At 34.1% G+C, this 15,609-nt stretch overlaps 1 protein-coding gene across 1 annotated transcript in view; it reads right to left on the bottom strand.

The window, feature by feature from the left end:
• Nucleotides 1–200: 200 nt before the first annotated feature.
• Nucleotides 201–15,609, bottom strand: part of LOC112054005 (aminopeptidase N) — a 33,026-nt gene continuing 17,617 nt past the window's right edge. The window contains exons 3-14 of the mRNA XM_024093636.2: nt 13,792–13,947; nt 12,538–12,837; nt 12,142–12,325; nt 11,713–11,869; nt 10,727–10,986; nt 8,840–9,041; nt 7,640–7,920; nt 4,281–4,480; nt 3,651–3,818; nt 2,903–3,046; nt 2,746–2,824; nt 201–2,265 (exon numbers count right to left, since the gene is read on the bottom strand). Coding sequence (XP_023949404.1) covers nt 2,101–2,265; nt 2,746–2,824; nt 2,903–3,046; nt 3,651–3,818; nt 4,281–4,480; nt 7,640–7,920; nt 8,840–9,041; nt 10,727–10,986; nt 11,713–11,869; nt 12,142–12,325; nt 12,538–12,837; nt 13,792–13,947 — 2,296 coding nt within the window. The 3' untranslated portion in view covers nt 201–2,100. The remainder of the gene's footprint in view (nt 2,266–2,745; nt 2,825–2,902; nt 3,047–3,650; nt 3,819–4,280; nt 4,481–7,639; nt 7,921–8,839; nt 9,042–10,726; nt 10,987–11,712; nt 11,870–12,141; nt 12,326–12,537; nt 12,838–13,791; nt 13,948–15,609) is intronic.

The raw sequence follows: 15,609 nt of genomic DNA, 5'->3' as shown, positions 1-15,609 counted from the left end.
TGTCACAACACATAAATGTGTAAACGTTGCCATACAAACTGTATGATACCGATTCTGTTCTGATACATCACGACACGACACGTCAGACAAATATAATTTCACCTTGACTTTTTTTCTTTTATATATTTAGATTCTAGGTCCTCTAATTATCTAGTGTAGATCTTCTTTGGGGTATTAGAGATAAAGAAAATACATACAAAAAACTTATATTTCTCTATTTTTAAAAAATGTTTATACACGTCAAATATCTATGATCTACAGTATTACAAAGTAATCATTAGTACGTACTTTTACATTGAATACTTTTACTATTTACAATAATTTGCTATATTTTAATAAAGAATCGAATATGAGGAATAGATTAATGGTAAGGAAAGTTAGGTACACAGAATACTGTCACGAAACCTCAAAGTATTTTAACAATAATGTTATCTCTGTAAAAAATACGCTTGATTGCGATAAACACACCAATTATGATTAAGCAGTATATAACACGAGTATGAACGCCAAAATAAGGTGTTTTATGCATTGTCATTAGGAGTGATGTTTAATACCTAGCATTCTGTTAAATGGAATTCAATGATATTAAAATGGTTTGTAGAGCAATATGACAACATGATGATAATATATAAACATTAACAGTTAAATATCATGAGGATAATTATAGAGTTAATGCAAAAAAACAGTAAGGTACAACACAAGGTACTATTCAATAAAAGTAATGGTTAACAAATCGTGAATCTTATTTATACAATGATGAATGACAAATATATTAATGAACTTGGATTCAGTTATTATTACAACTACACATATTGCTTAATTAAATCTAACTTTAACAAAATAAATAATTAGACTAATAAATTTTATCTAAACATTGTAATAAAGTTAGACGATAGACGTATATATATGTTGCATAGTGGTTGCAATTTTCTAATTAAAAAAAAAAATATTTTGTAAAGAATATACATGTCAGATGAATGTCGTATATATTAAATGATTTTATCAAGTTGCGACTATTTAATTTCAATTCTTCCAATCATATTACCAATACGTATTAGCTAAAGTGATGTGTACTTTATGTATTATCTTTGAGTGAAACAAATTTTGATAACCCTGTTTTATTTACTTTTAAGTATAGATTGTCAACTGAATACTTGATTTAAATTTTCTTATACTTAGATTTGCACTTTTGCCACTGTAAGCTTAAATTAGGTATAAATAACATAATTGTTGTGACTGTTTAAATATGAAAATCCTTAAGATTATCTAAAAATGTGTACCTTAAGCCACTCGTGCAATGAACATAATAATACAAATTTAAAAACTTTTATTTTATGGCTAATAGTCGTGCACTCGCCTGGTGGACAGCAATGATGTAATCTAGGAAGGGATGCGCTTTCCTAGAAAGTGCCTATTATTTAATTAATTTATGCATTTATGCATACGCTAATGCGTGTACATTTCCACATTTTTCACTTTTTATAGTGTCTTTAATTTTAAATTCTGTAATATGTGAACAACTCGTGTAAATGTGGAAAACAATTTACAAATTACCAAGTCCAGCTTGAAAGGTATAACATAGTTTCATTTAGAAACGGAAGCTTTCTGATGAAAAAAAATGTTGATAAAACATTTTATTCGGTAATGTTGAAATTAATTCCTACAGCATTCTCAGTGTAAAGAGATTTGATATGACTAGCAGAATGGTATGGCAACTTTTAGCATCTACAAATCTGCCATCATCCCAGAAAACAAACCTCGTTCTAGCCATTTTGCGGAAAAAAAAACTCATCCTTTTTAAGCTAAAAAGTAATTGTACTCCCAATCCAGGTCTTTATTTCATTTCAGGCATTTAGATATAGTAGAAAAAGTAGGAATAAATTGTATTTGCAATACAATTTATTCCTACTTTTAGTATCGATATCATAACTCATGACATTATGGAATGAAACTCAACCCATGACATTGTAACTTGGAACGCACAAATCATAATTATTGAAACTCAAGTTGGAATGAAAATTGACCCATCTGTTAGAGTAGATGCTATTTGCTTATAATCAGTGCCTTAACAGTTCTATACAAAATACTTTATGTAATCAATCACGCGTCAGTAACTTTGGGCGCAGATTTATCTACAGTTAAAAGCCAGTTGACTATGGTCTGGTAATTCTTCTCCATCCACTGAACGTTGGCAGCTGTTCTCTCAAGTACTTGTAGAACTGGTCTGCCTAAGTCACTGCAGGACTCTGAGACGAACCGCTTCAACTGTAAAAAAGTATACAAAATTATTTATTTTATTTCCTTCAAAAACTTTTCATTATCCTACAATTTTTATAGCTTTGTGTAATGTAATTTTTGTGGACGCTCTATTAACGCAAATAGAAAACTATTTTTAGCATCAAAATCTATTTAATATATTTAATCGAAAGGGCTCGATCGATTGTAATCATCAAGTATTTCTCAGTCTTTCCATTCCCCCCCCTATTTTAAGCATGAAGTTATATTTTTTTAAACGAAATCTATATGGCAGAACAACTTTTACTAGATAACTGATACGGTAAACTGCTTTTACGGTGTTTATTATGTCTTTATCAGCGGAAATGACATTCGATAAACCAGATGACGAGAAAGAATGTCGGTATGATTAATAATTCAAATTATTCAGGGCAGTCATTATCTAAAAATCAACAACCAAGAATCGAAACATCTAAAAATCAAAAAGAAAAATATCAAAAGGAATGTTACCTCCTCATATTCATGAACTTGATTTAATCTTCGCGTGACCACCTTGAGAATCGAATTTAATGTAGATACAGATCCAACACTGAAAAAGAAAGATAAAAAATCATTTTAAATTCTTCAAGGGCTTAAGCATTTTTTGTAATGCCGTGGAAATACTTACTATTCCTTTAGTCTCTGCCAATTTGCTCTAACAAAGTTGAAAGCTATTGGTTCTCCGATCGAAGAACTGGCTACAGCTGAGAATACCCTCACAGTGTCTTGTTTTCGAATACCGCTATCATTTCTGAGCGCTAATTCTAAGTATCTGCAAATATATATAAAAGTGAGTACATGCCTATCATGCTTCATTTCCGTAGGGACTACGTCCTTCTACTTGTTACGATCCTTGTTTATCTCCCTTGCTTCTCATCAGTCCTTTCACACAAGTTCGTCGATTTGAGGAGTTCTTGACCTGGCCTTTATTTAAGATGTCCTGAATTTGGTGAAGGATTTTTAGCCTTGGCCTTCTCCTTTTCTTTTATTACAGAGTAGTAGTTTTGGAAAGAATTACTAATATAGTTAAATGTGTAGTAATCCACTAGGATCCTAAAAATCTAAACTTTCTGCGTTGCTACCTTAGTAGGTTTTTAGGAAAGTTTAGATTTTTAGGATGAACAACAAAAAACACTTCTAGATAAAATAGATCAGGTGCTTTAAGGTAATGACTGCGCACAATTTCAAGAATGCTTTCTGTTACAGTTTTGAACTCAAAAAAGCATGCAGATTACTGCATGTTGCCAGGAAGTTTGTTGGTCTATTCTTTCGTTATACACTACCCCCTTTAGTACACTCGATTGCAGAAAGAATTTAGCATGCTTATTTATCTTATCCTGGTAGACCAGCTGAGATTTGATGAACGCAAGAAATACCTATAAAGCAGATATGGTGCCCTGGTACACCCGAGCACAGAGAGCAGCAACTCTCTCTCGGAAGGCACGCTGACTGCGAGGAACCGTTCCCAGGCGAAGTTCCACTCTCTAGCGTTCCCGGCCTGGACTCCCACACAGTACACTGTACTGCGGAGATCCGCATGTATTCTGTAAAAGAAACCAGCTGCTTAATAAAATGGAACCAATAATAATTAGCACCTTTTTTAACCTGTTCTGTTTGTATGTTATCATGGAAGTTAAATAATGCCCGCTGTTTGGCTAGTAGCCAACACATTGGCCAATACATTGGTCACAATGTTGGCTACCATGAATAGTGGGCATTCCGAGACAACTACGATATTCGCCACAATGTTGGCCAAAGAGATTAGAACCACCTTCTGACGTGCAATTGGATTTAACTTTTGGAATAAAAGTTAAGTTTTTCAAGAGGGTACAAAACGTTAATTTTTATATTTTCCTCGGTATAGTGTCATATTCATTCCCAGTCTCCCAGTCTCCATAATGGCCATAAAAAGTTTATTGTGTGGTCGCCATAGTATGCAAAACAATTATATGATAGAACATACAATGAATACCGTAGATTTTACACTATAAAAAAAGACTACTTACTCATTATAAGCATCAGGATTTGGTGTCAGCATCCAATTCGTGTACATCCTGACAGCATGCTCCAAACACTCGACATGTTGCAAATGACAAGCAGTAGAGAGTAGATCTACTCGGTGCTGAGCGCGCACCACACTTTCGTTCGTCAGGATCTCCCAGCCTAGCTCTTGGACTGCTCCGCTAAGTAATCTTAGGACGTATCTCTGAAAAAAAATGGGTTTTGAACAAAAGATTCATTTTAATCATCATCATCATCATCACATCAGCCGATGGACGTCCACTGCAGGACATAGGCCTTTTGTAGGGACTTCCAAACATCACGATACTGAGGCATCTGCATCCAGCGAATCCCTGCGACTCGCTTGATGTCGTCAGTCCACCTGGTGGGGGGTCGGCCAACACTGCGCTTACTAGTGCGGTTAGTCATTTTAATAGCATACTAATATTAAACGCGAAAGCTTGTATGGATGTTTGTTACTCTTTAACGCCGCTACTACTACTGAAGCAATTTCGCTGAAATTTGAAATGTAAATCGATTTTACTCTGGATAATCTCGTATGCCACTTTTCATTCCGAAAAAATCCATGGTTTCCGCGGGATAACTGAATTCCACGCGGACGAAGTCGCGGACGTCCGCTAGGTAGTGAAAAGGCTAAAGAAAAAAAGATCACGATCCGAAGACAGGGAGGTAGTTAATAGTTAGTAAACGTATGCCATGAACGGATATTGTGACAGGGCCGGAGCTAAAGCTACTTATTCCAACAGGACGTTTGGTAATATTCATTACCACACTCATAAGCCGTGCTACAATGATTTTTTTTTCAATAGTTCCATATCATTGTCTTACTTCTAAGAGACAAATCGAAGGAGGTCAGGCCGATACAAAAATCGAGGAAGCCATACCCAACGCTAATTATATTTACCAAGTTTTGTGAAATCTTCTATTTGTTTTATCATGGTCACAGAAAAAGTATGCCACTGCACGTAATTAGCAATTATAGCACTCATGCTACAAAGGCCCCCATTACATAAATGGCAGTGACATAAATAAATAATATGCTTTGACGGTTGAGGGTCTGCACCCTTGAAACCTTCTTCCGCCACAGCCCAAACTTCATAATTGGCTACTGTACTTAACTATGGTGGGAACATGGGTTGATGAATTTTCAGCTTCCATAAAACGAGGTATAGCTTTTGGAGGATCACAAGCCAGTAAGCAGTAAAATTTTTGTACATTACTCATCCACATACTAAATAAATTATCTATGATTACCAGTTACAGATATTATCTACGGAATGAGTTTTATACTTACAAGGATAGTTTTGATAATAATTTTCCCTATTGGCATAATACCGTTTTCTTTTCTTATCGCTTTAAATATTATCAATAATAAGAACCTCATTCGGGCACGTATTAGATTAGGTAAATAGGTAGGTATAATTGGCCTTTAAATATTTATTACATGCTCATCGTAAAAAAATACATTTTATTAAGGACTAAATAAACACAATATAAATGTGAAAACCCTTTGAGGTTTGATGTGTGATGATTTCATCATTAATAATTTACATTGAAATGATTTGTCACACCATATCTACTAAGATACTCGTAACTTGCCCTAAAACAATAATGTTAAATGGGGTATTACTTTTTTTATATAAAATCTTAATTTACGCTAGCTGAGAATCGAATTCAGGATCTATTGAAAACCACAGCGTTACCATCCACCAGAGAGATGGTAGATAAACGTATCAACTATTTACTAAACATAATTTAAACAGTTGCATTTCATAATTCATAATTTGCACGTACGGTACGCTTCAGCCGTGGGGCTAGTTTTCATAATTCAAAATTCCATTATTTCACTTTTGATACGTCAGTTGACTATTTGTAAAGATTCTCTCATCGGTTCGGAAGGCAGGTTCTACTGAGAAGAAACCGGCAAGAAACTCAACAGTAGCTCTTTTAAAATAAAATCATACAATATTATAATTTACAATTGATGACAACATTACATTTTCTTATAGTTTTACTTCCTGTGTGAAGGTGGAAGCTAATCCAACGGCCTCCAAGCATCTTTATCATTAACGGTGTGGTAACCTCGACTAAGTAAATGAAAAAAAAAATCTTTAACACATTGCTTAAAACTATGCATTGGCAAGTCCATCATAGTCTTGGGGATCTTGTTATAGAAGAGTAGAGCCAAACCTACTGGATACCCTACCAGCAAAAAAGTGAAAAGTAAAATCGGCCAAGCGATTTAATGATCCGGTAAGATACCGCGTAGAAACTCTCATCGGTATGGATAGAATGAACTTGTAACCTTTAATTAGTGTAAGTTTAGTGTTACTGGTTATAAATAATTATTGTAAGTAATACATAACCAGTAGCGCCATCTATGATCATTTTCAACAAAACTTAATTTATCTATCGATATATTTTATCTTATGATGGTTGTCTTATCAATAAAGATCCTATCACGATATTTATGACGCTTCATAAATATCGAACTGGTTCATGCAATTTAATTGTTAATTAAGGTCGTTGCATACGTAATTTAATCTAAATCGGATGGGGCGGTGGCGATACGTTTTAGAAATATCGTTTCATAAAAAATACATCCGATATTGATAAACAACGTCACGGATGTACAGATGGGGCGAGAAAAATGTTGTCCACAACGACAACATGAGAACGATTAACTACAAAAAGTATCTTTCACTTTTCAACACATCAGCTGAGATCAAAATCAAAAGCTAACTTTTTAACATATACAATTTTTAACATATCAAATTAAATATATTAATTTCTGTAAATATTACATTGTGGTACTGGTTATACTTATTATACGAGTACCTATTACAAAACCAGCAGCGCCATCTATGATCATTTTCAACTAAACTTCATTTATCTATCAATATACTTATAATAAGGTTGTTGTCTAATCAATAAAGATCTTATCACGATATTTATGACATTATATATATAAATTATATAACTGATATAAATTAAGTGTTAATTAAGGTCGCTGCATACGTAATTTGATTTAAGTCGGATGGGGCAGTGGCGATACGTTTTTAAAATTCCCTTTCATAAAAAAATACATCCTAGATTGATCAAAAACGCCGTGGATGCACCGACGGGACGAGAAAAATATCGTTCACAACGATACCTTGAGAAAGTATTAGAAAGACTTAGTGATAAAATTTGGAAAATTTTAGAAATATTACCGACTATTTTTGCATGTTTGTTACACGTACATTGGTTAGTACTTTCAATTGAGTTCCCCAAAATATTGATCTATATGCAGATCCTATTCACGTGGTGATAAAATATTAAGTCAAAAATATTAATAACCTACCTTGTATTCAAGATAATATGCTCCTTTAGACAACATGGTATCAATATACCCCAATGCCACTAATCCTGCCTTCCACGGCACGTAACTCTTTTCATGGGAGAGATAGCTAGTGATGTCCAAAGCAGTTCTGTAATCCAACCGTCCAGACAGAGCCAAGTTCATAGAGTCATCGATGATTTGAGCTCTATTTATGGGGTGGATCTCTTGAAATCTAGATTGATCGTTCAGAATTTTGATTAACAAATTCCAATTGTGCTGATCGTAGTTGATCCGGTAGAAACCTGTGAAATTAAGAAAGCTTGTATGAAAATGATTGCATATTAATGTATATCAATGGAGAAAATCATCATCATCTGTATTACTGTGAGTCAACTTTGTGTGATATTTAACTATTAAATGTTAATAATAATGTCTGGCGCCGCCGAGGTACGAAGATGTCTCTAACATTACCAACTTCTCAACTCCGGGCAATGAGAATTTATAGTGGACTAGCCGATGCTCCGTGTTTTCACCCGCGTAATCCGCGTTCCCGTAAGAATACGGGAATAAAGTATAGCCTATGACACTCACAAACAACATAGCCCTCTAGTGGTAAAAGAACTTTCGAAATCGGTTCAGTAAACCCAGAGGTATCTTACAATAACACAAACTTAATATCTTTATAAATAACGAGATTAGATAAACAATATTTTGGGTAATTTTTACACCTTGGGTTACATTATTGGAGTTTTAGGAAGCATCCCTAATTATTTTGAAAATATAATATAGCCTATAGCACTCAGGGATGGTGTAGCTTCCCAACAGTGAGATTTTTCTAATAGATTCAGTAGTTTCGGAGCCTATTCAATACATACAAACAAACAATCAAATCTTTCCTCTTTATAATATTAGCCTATTTTCAAAGCAGAGACCCAGGTAGCGGAAGAGTTGAGTGCGCAAACACTTGTTGCTCGCATGTTAGCGAGCGAAGACGAGTGGAACAAATACGCGAACATGCTCTGCAAAATAATAGTACGGAGAGAAGCAAGAGAAAGGCAGGAGAAGGGAGAGTATGAGAAACGATACCTGATCGGTCAGCACGAAGCACCCAAAAAAAAAAATAAGAAAAAATAACCTCACCTCATTTTCCGAACCATAATTTATACCTAGGACCATCTACGGGTTTTTGTGCATGAAAATAGTGTGTACTATTATTCTCACCTGTCTGTTGTATATTGCCAATCAACCAATCATTGTCGCCAATGGTGATGTTGTCAACAACAATAGACCTCTCTCCTCTGAGCCACAGCTTGGGGCGCGTCGACACAAAGTCCTTCTCAGCAGCTGTCGTATACGACACAGGTATCCACCAAACTGAGGAATTGTTGCCATTTACTGTATCGTTTAGTAAGACGAATCTTTCCTGAAAATGTTAAATTATTTACTTTACCTTGATGCGGTAACCTACAAATCATGTACCTAAGTGTAAAGCAATCACCGATACTAAAACTAATACTTCATGCATGCTAGCGCTTTTCTGATCTGTGGATCCATGTTATTTACATTTTAGATTACATATAGATATGTATATATAGAGGGTACAATCTTCTATTAGTACAGTGCTTTGTGCAATCTTTCAATATGAGTAGACTAATTGGCATTTCGAAATCAGGTAAATTCTATGATATATTTACTAGCAGACAAAAAACCTTAACCCTTCCAATTTTAAACAGACTTAAATAAAAAGTTTTTAGATATAATCCCCCCCCCCCCCCCCTCCTTCTTATAAGTAAACCTAAACAATTCTACAAGGGTGTGGCTTTCATACCTATAAAAAATAAGTTCACAATTAGACTACTCTTTCCATAAATCAGCGTGCACAAACAACCAGACAAACATACTCTTACACTTCATAATATCACTATAAATACAACGTCTGCAAGACGAACAAGATATAAAAAAGGTTATACAAATCCAGGTACGATCAATAGATAGTAAATATTTGAATGAACTAAATAAAGATGTAGTCCAGTTATACAATTCCGTTTGTACCAAAACGTAAATAGGATAACGTGACGCATTAACTAGTCCATTAACGAAACACTTGCGGCTGCCATCTGCAGATGTATGAAAGGGTCTTTCAGTTCAGTAGTTTTGTACGAGCAATTAGATACACAGGCGGCTTGCAAACCCATTATTGCATTTGTTTCACCACTAACGGCTCTGGCACCCACCCTAAGTTGATCCGCCCCTTTTGCGTACATGCTAAATTAAACATTCCCATGTTGACCACATAATTGGTTTTGTACTCACTTAAATATTATTTCTACGTCATTCTACATTTTTAATGTTAATTCTATATTGTTGCTTTATATCATGAACCTTGAAGGAATTTACAATTTAAAAAGCTTTTTAGGGTTCCATAGTCCACAAGGATCCCTTATAGTTTCACCATGTCCGTCTGTTTGTCCATCCGTCTGTTCGTCTGCCGTTCGTTGCGGTTGTCTACTAGAAAGCTGTAGTTTAGAATTACTGTAATCATTTAAAATATCAACAGAGCCGATCAAAATTTAGAAAAAAAAAATTTTGGTACCTCCCGTAAAACTATTATAATTGTAAAATGGGGATGATTTTTTTCAATCGTTTATCTGATAGTGTATGTTATCGTTGCATAGGTCTTTAAAATATATCTTGGGTCTGGAAGCACTTGTTTTCGATGAAGGGATCCGTTTGTAAATTTAAGTGTTATTAATTTTAAGTGTTAATTTTTGTTAGAGACAAGTGACTCCACCACCTCTCTATCAGCAAAATTGTTATTTACGTGAAAACAAACACGAAGTATATAATAAAATTACAAGGACAGGCATAACAACTAAAAGTAAAGTAATTTCTTTATATACCTATTTAAAAAATATTTATACAAAACTAGCTGACGCCGCACAGTTTCACCCGCTTTTCGTTCCCGAAGGAATACAGGGATAATATATAGCCTTAATAGACTCGATTAATAGACTATGTAACACTGAAAGAATTTTTCATTTCGGACCAGTAGTTCATAACAAACTCTTCAGCTTTATAATGTTAGTATAGATATGTTCTTAAAATTACCTGTTGGAAAGTAATAATTCCAGTTTTATAATCCCTCGTGATTGTGAGAACGGGGAAGCCAGTTTGCAAAGTCCATGAGTCCATGACCACACCGACATCCGCGTCGAAAGCCTTTTTTTCTCTCGCAGCGTTGGTGAGAGCGCTCCACAGATCTCGCTGCTCTGCGTCACCAAACTTCTTGGCGTTGAGATAGTCAGTGATACCCGCGTTGAAGACATCATCAGTTAGGAAGTGATTCATCATTCGGAGTATTGCTGAACCTTGAAATTTATGAGGTTGTTTATGTGTAGAAGGTTATGTCAATAGTCAAGGTCAAGTCAATATTCATTTATTTCAATTACTCTTAGTTAAGAAGCACTTTCGTAACGTTAAGTAAGTAATAATATTTTAAGATAATGGTCATAATAATTAGTGGAAAACCTAAAATTAAAGTTACAAAGCTTCCAAACGCGCCTTGGTCCGAGATGAGCCCACAACCAACTCAGCCAGATTTTTTCCTTGATGGCGGATTATAGTTTTTGATAATCATCATTTTATGGTCCAACCGATTGTCCCAACTTAAACGCACGGCTAGGGTTTGGTATATCCTTCCCAAGTCTGTGTTTCCTGAATCTTATAACTTGAGTATCTTAAAAACTAGAGTGAATAGGCATCTTCTAGGCGTGTCCCATATTAAACTGGTCAAATTAAACTGTACCTATTTATACTATCAGATTATATTTACTGTCAGGTGAACTCATGGTCAAACGCGAGCCTATCTTGTATTGTAAAAAAAAAATCACAGTAGCATATATAATATCTTGCTAAGCATAGTATCAGCTGTATTGTAGGAGACATTTTAGTGCACATACATTATGTATACTGTACATACTGTATGTACACTTTGGTCCCTCATTTTCGTGTCCGATGTACATCGGTTCAACCACTAAAACGAAAACTAACTTGTTTATATCTATCAGTCACACAAGCTTAAAGTATTATATTACCTTTTCCGTAAGATATTTTATCAAATATAGCTCCTATTTCCTCAGGATTTCCAACTTCTACAGATATTTGATGAGAGGATGTTAAAGCATCCAGTTTGAAAACACTTTGTACTTCGTTCAAGACAAAGACTTCCATCAATTTCCAAGTTTTCTCTACCTAAAATTAAAAAAAAAATTATCTCCTTGCTATAAATAACACTTTTTACTTGACCCAGATATGGTACGATAGCAGCCAGGATCTTACTTAAAATAAGAAAAACCGCGTTTATGTATATTTTTTATTTTAGGAGAAATATAACCCGATAATACAATACAATTAAAAAAATCCAGCTCAATTCCCAAAGAAGTTTTAAAGCTGTGATGGGAGTAAAGATAAGACTAAGATTCTTCCCTTTGAACCCTACCCTATAACACAAAAAGGTTTCTTACCGCATCAACGGCAACGTATTCAACGTAGCTGGCAAAGCCTTCATTCAGCCAAATATCCGACCACCAAGCCGGTGTGACCAAGTTCCCGAACCATTGGTGGGCGATCTCGTGGGCTACTACTGATGCTACTCTAGCCTTGGCAGTGGTTGGAGATACGCCGGTGTCGTACAACATTGCTATTTCTCTGAAATCATTATCATCATCATCCACCTATTTTTAATATTGCAGGGTACAGGAGTCAATGAAAAAGTTTTGATGAGAAATCTGAAGATATTACACACTAATATTAAAATTTAATGTATTTTGAAATACAAATTGAAGTGCAAGATGAATCCAATGATATATTTTATGATGGAGATAAGTTAAAAAAATACAACAGAAAATTTATAAAATTACCTAAAAGTCAACAATCCCCAGTTTTCCATAGCACCAGCTTTAAAATCAGGTAACGCTATCATATCTATTTTCGGCAACGGGAACTTTATCTTATAATATTCCTCCAAGAACTTCAGAATCTTTGGTCCAATCTCCAAGGCATAAGCTGCGGATGGCAACGCTTCTTTACGAGCCCAAACGGAGAAATTGTTCTTACTGTCACTCATATTACCGAAGTCAGTGACTACAAAAGCTACTAAGTATGTAGACATTGGTAGAGATTCAGCGTAATGGTCCCATGTATAATTCGGCAGAGATTCACTGTAAAAAGTAAGTAATACATGTTCAAATATATTAAACAATCTAGTCACAAATATAGTTGTACTATACGATACGAGATTATCAACAAACAGGATTAAACTGGTGTATCGTTGTAATTAATCTTGATTAATTCACAAATAGGCTAGACTGATTAAATCTTAATTATGGACGCTCAGTAGTGAATCACTTAAACATGAATAATATTAGCATGTATTTGTATTACTAATCTCTTAAGCTCAGAATTGATTAGATAATACTAGTTTCTAATTATCTTAAACATTTAATAACTTAATTAAATCTATTTATTTAGATTTAGAGTCGATAGCAGTCAAATTAAAGGTTCGATTTAATTCTAACATAAATCAATCATCGAATCTTAAGGGACACTATTTTATTGGTTCGGATATAATATTATGATGCGGGCTTGTTGTCTGTCACCCTTTCTTTCGAAGTACTTATCATTAAGTGGACGTGGATGTAGCTCATTCTATTCTTATGTATTTACTAGATAAAGGATTTTGTATGAAATACAATGTTCACTGCCACTCTTTTGTTCGAATAAAGCCAAGCGTTCCATTATATTCCTCACGACGTTCTTTTAACAAACTAATGAATATTGGTCAGTCTTTATTAGATAACTTATACGGAGTACGATGAAAACATAATCTAGAAATAACTATGAATAAACTAAACTAACGATTTGTAGTATATTGTTAATATAAATTAAGGAATGTAACCTCACAGGGTATTTATTAAAACAAATTGAAGATCCAAGTTTATTAAAGTTTGAATAGCGTTATAAAATAATGGAGCACGCTCGTCCACTGGCTAAATTAAATTGTTGTATAATATTCATCAACAATGTTCTGTGGTGTACCCCAAGGAAGTATACTACACCTTTGACTTTTACTCATTTCATAAAATTCTCATATATCATTAAAATTTGAAACTTACTGAGCTTCTCTCTTAACAATGTTCATATTGGACACAGAGGTTAGGTTTTTGGGTCTCGCGATGCTGATGGTGAACTTGGCCTTCAAAGCAGGCTCATCCCAGCACGGAAAAGCTCGGCGAGCGTCAGTTGCTTGAAACTGTGTTACCGCTATCCACCTGTTATAACAATAGAGTAGTTGTCTCATATCAAATTTAATATAAACAATATTAATTTCGCATAGTACATGGAGTAAGGGTCCGAAACATATCGATATTAATTAATAAAAGTTAAGGATTTTTTATAAAACTTTTATATTAATATCACGTATTTTTCAAATTTTCCAAACGTCAAAAACGCTGTCGTCCCTTGTGACGTCACACACATTTGTTATAGTGACGTCATAATACAGTTGTAATATAAACCATAATGGCCGACAGGTGTTTTGGCTCGTATAGTCAAATACATATTTAAACACTAAAATTTTCATCTCAATCAAGTCACAAAAAAATATGATAAAAAAAAGTGTCAACTAGCCTATTAATATCAACATAATTAGCCTCCATTAGCGAATTGACATGCAATTGATGGACTTACGACGATTACATTTTACTTACTAACATCATCACTATCTGTAAGAGCTTAAAATAATCTTGGAGGTTTGGAGACATTCTAAATTTGAGTTGCGATTAAGAATTTCTTTGAAAAGAAAAACCCATTAAATGGTGTATTGCTTAAAACCAAGTGTGTTTTACCATAAATAAATACGGTAGCCAATTATAGAATTTAAATTGGACTAACTAAGGTGAAAGATGGAAAGAAAGAAACAGGTTTCAAGGGCCCAAGCCCTCAATCTTCCAAGTATAAATCACATTATTGAAATAAAGATGTATGACTGGCGAAGACATCTGGTGGATGCCGCGTAGAAACCGTCAAAGGGTAGAATAAACTTGTACCTCATCCAAGTTAGCCCGCTTTCATCTTAAAATGCATCGTCACTTAACATTAGGTGCGATCGTAGTCAAGAGCTTACTTGTCATCGGATAAAAAAGAAAGTCTGGCTATCGCAGCCCCTCGTTCTAAAAACTTGGAATTTCCTGATGATGTTTTTCTTGAACTATTAAACAATTTATGCACCAGCTTAACAATAGACACAATTCCTGCCATTTATGAAGATAATATTATTATCAACAGATACAATACAATACTTACTGTAAACAATATAAATTAATTTCACATTTAAATGCGAACCGTAGACGTCATTGGCGGAACTTAAGCGTTTGCACGGTACAAGTTACGCATAGCAAACGTACTAACTGACTTCCTAATACGAATACTAAGAGGATCCATTACGAAGCAGAACAAAATTTCCGCATGGCTAACTATAAAAATACACATAGTATTTTACTTTTTGACTGACTTTCAAAAAAAAAAGGAGAAATTGGTTTTTTGAGTTTAACATTAATGTTACCGTACTAATATTTGTATCTGAGAAAGTGTGCGTCTGTGATTGGATTTTTAAAATAGTGATTAGATTTGTAGCTCATTTAAAAAGTCACATAACATTTTATACATATTATATAGCTTAATATCTAGGATTACCACATTATAATGAAAGAAATTTGAATGTGATATGAATGAATTGTTTCGTGAAAGTTTACTCAGTCATAGTAGAGAAAATTTTTATAAAATTTACATTAAATTACTTGTTCAGATTACATTTGCTAATAAGCAAATTTAATCCAAATTAGTGATAAGAAAACTAACATTTTCTAGTAAATTACATAAAACAATTAATTTCTAACCATGTTCGTTGAAATAACTGAGCTAAGCTCTTGTAT

Source organism: Bicyclus anynana, chromosome 12 (genome assembly GCF_947172395.1).
Source record: "Bicyclus anynana chromosome 12, ilBicAnyn1.1, whole genome shotgun sequence".
Taxonomy (NCBI): Eukaryota; Metazoa; Arthropoda; class Insecta; order Lepidoptera; family Nymphalidae; genus Bicyclus; species Bicyclus anynana.
Note: the sequence above shows the minus strand (reverse complement) of the source record. Positions and strands in the feature narration are given on the sequence as shown.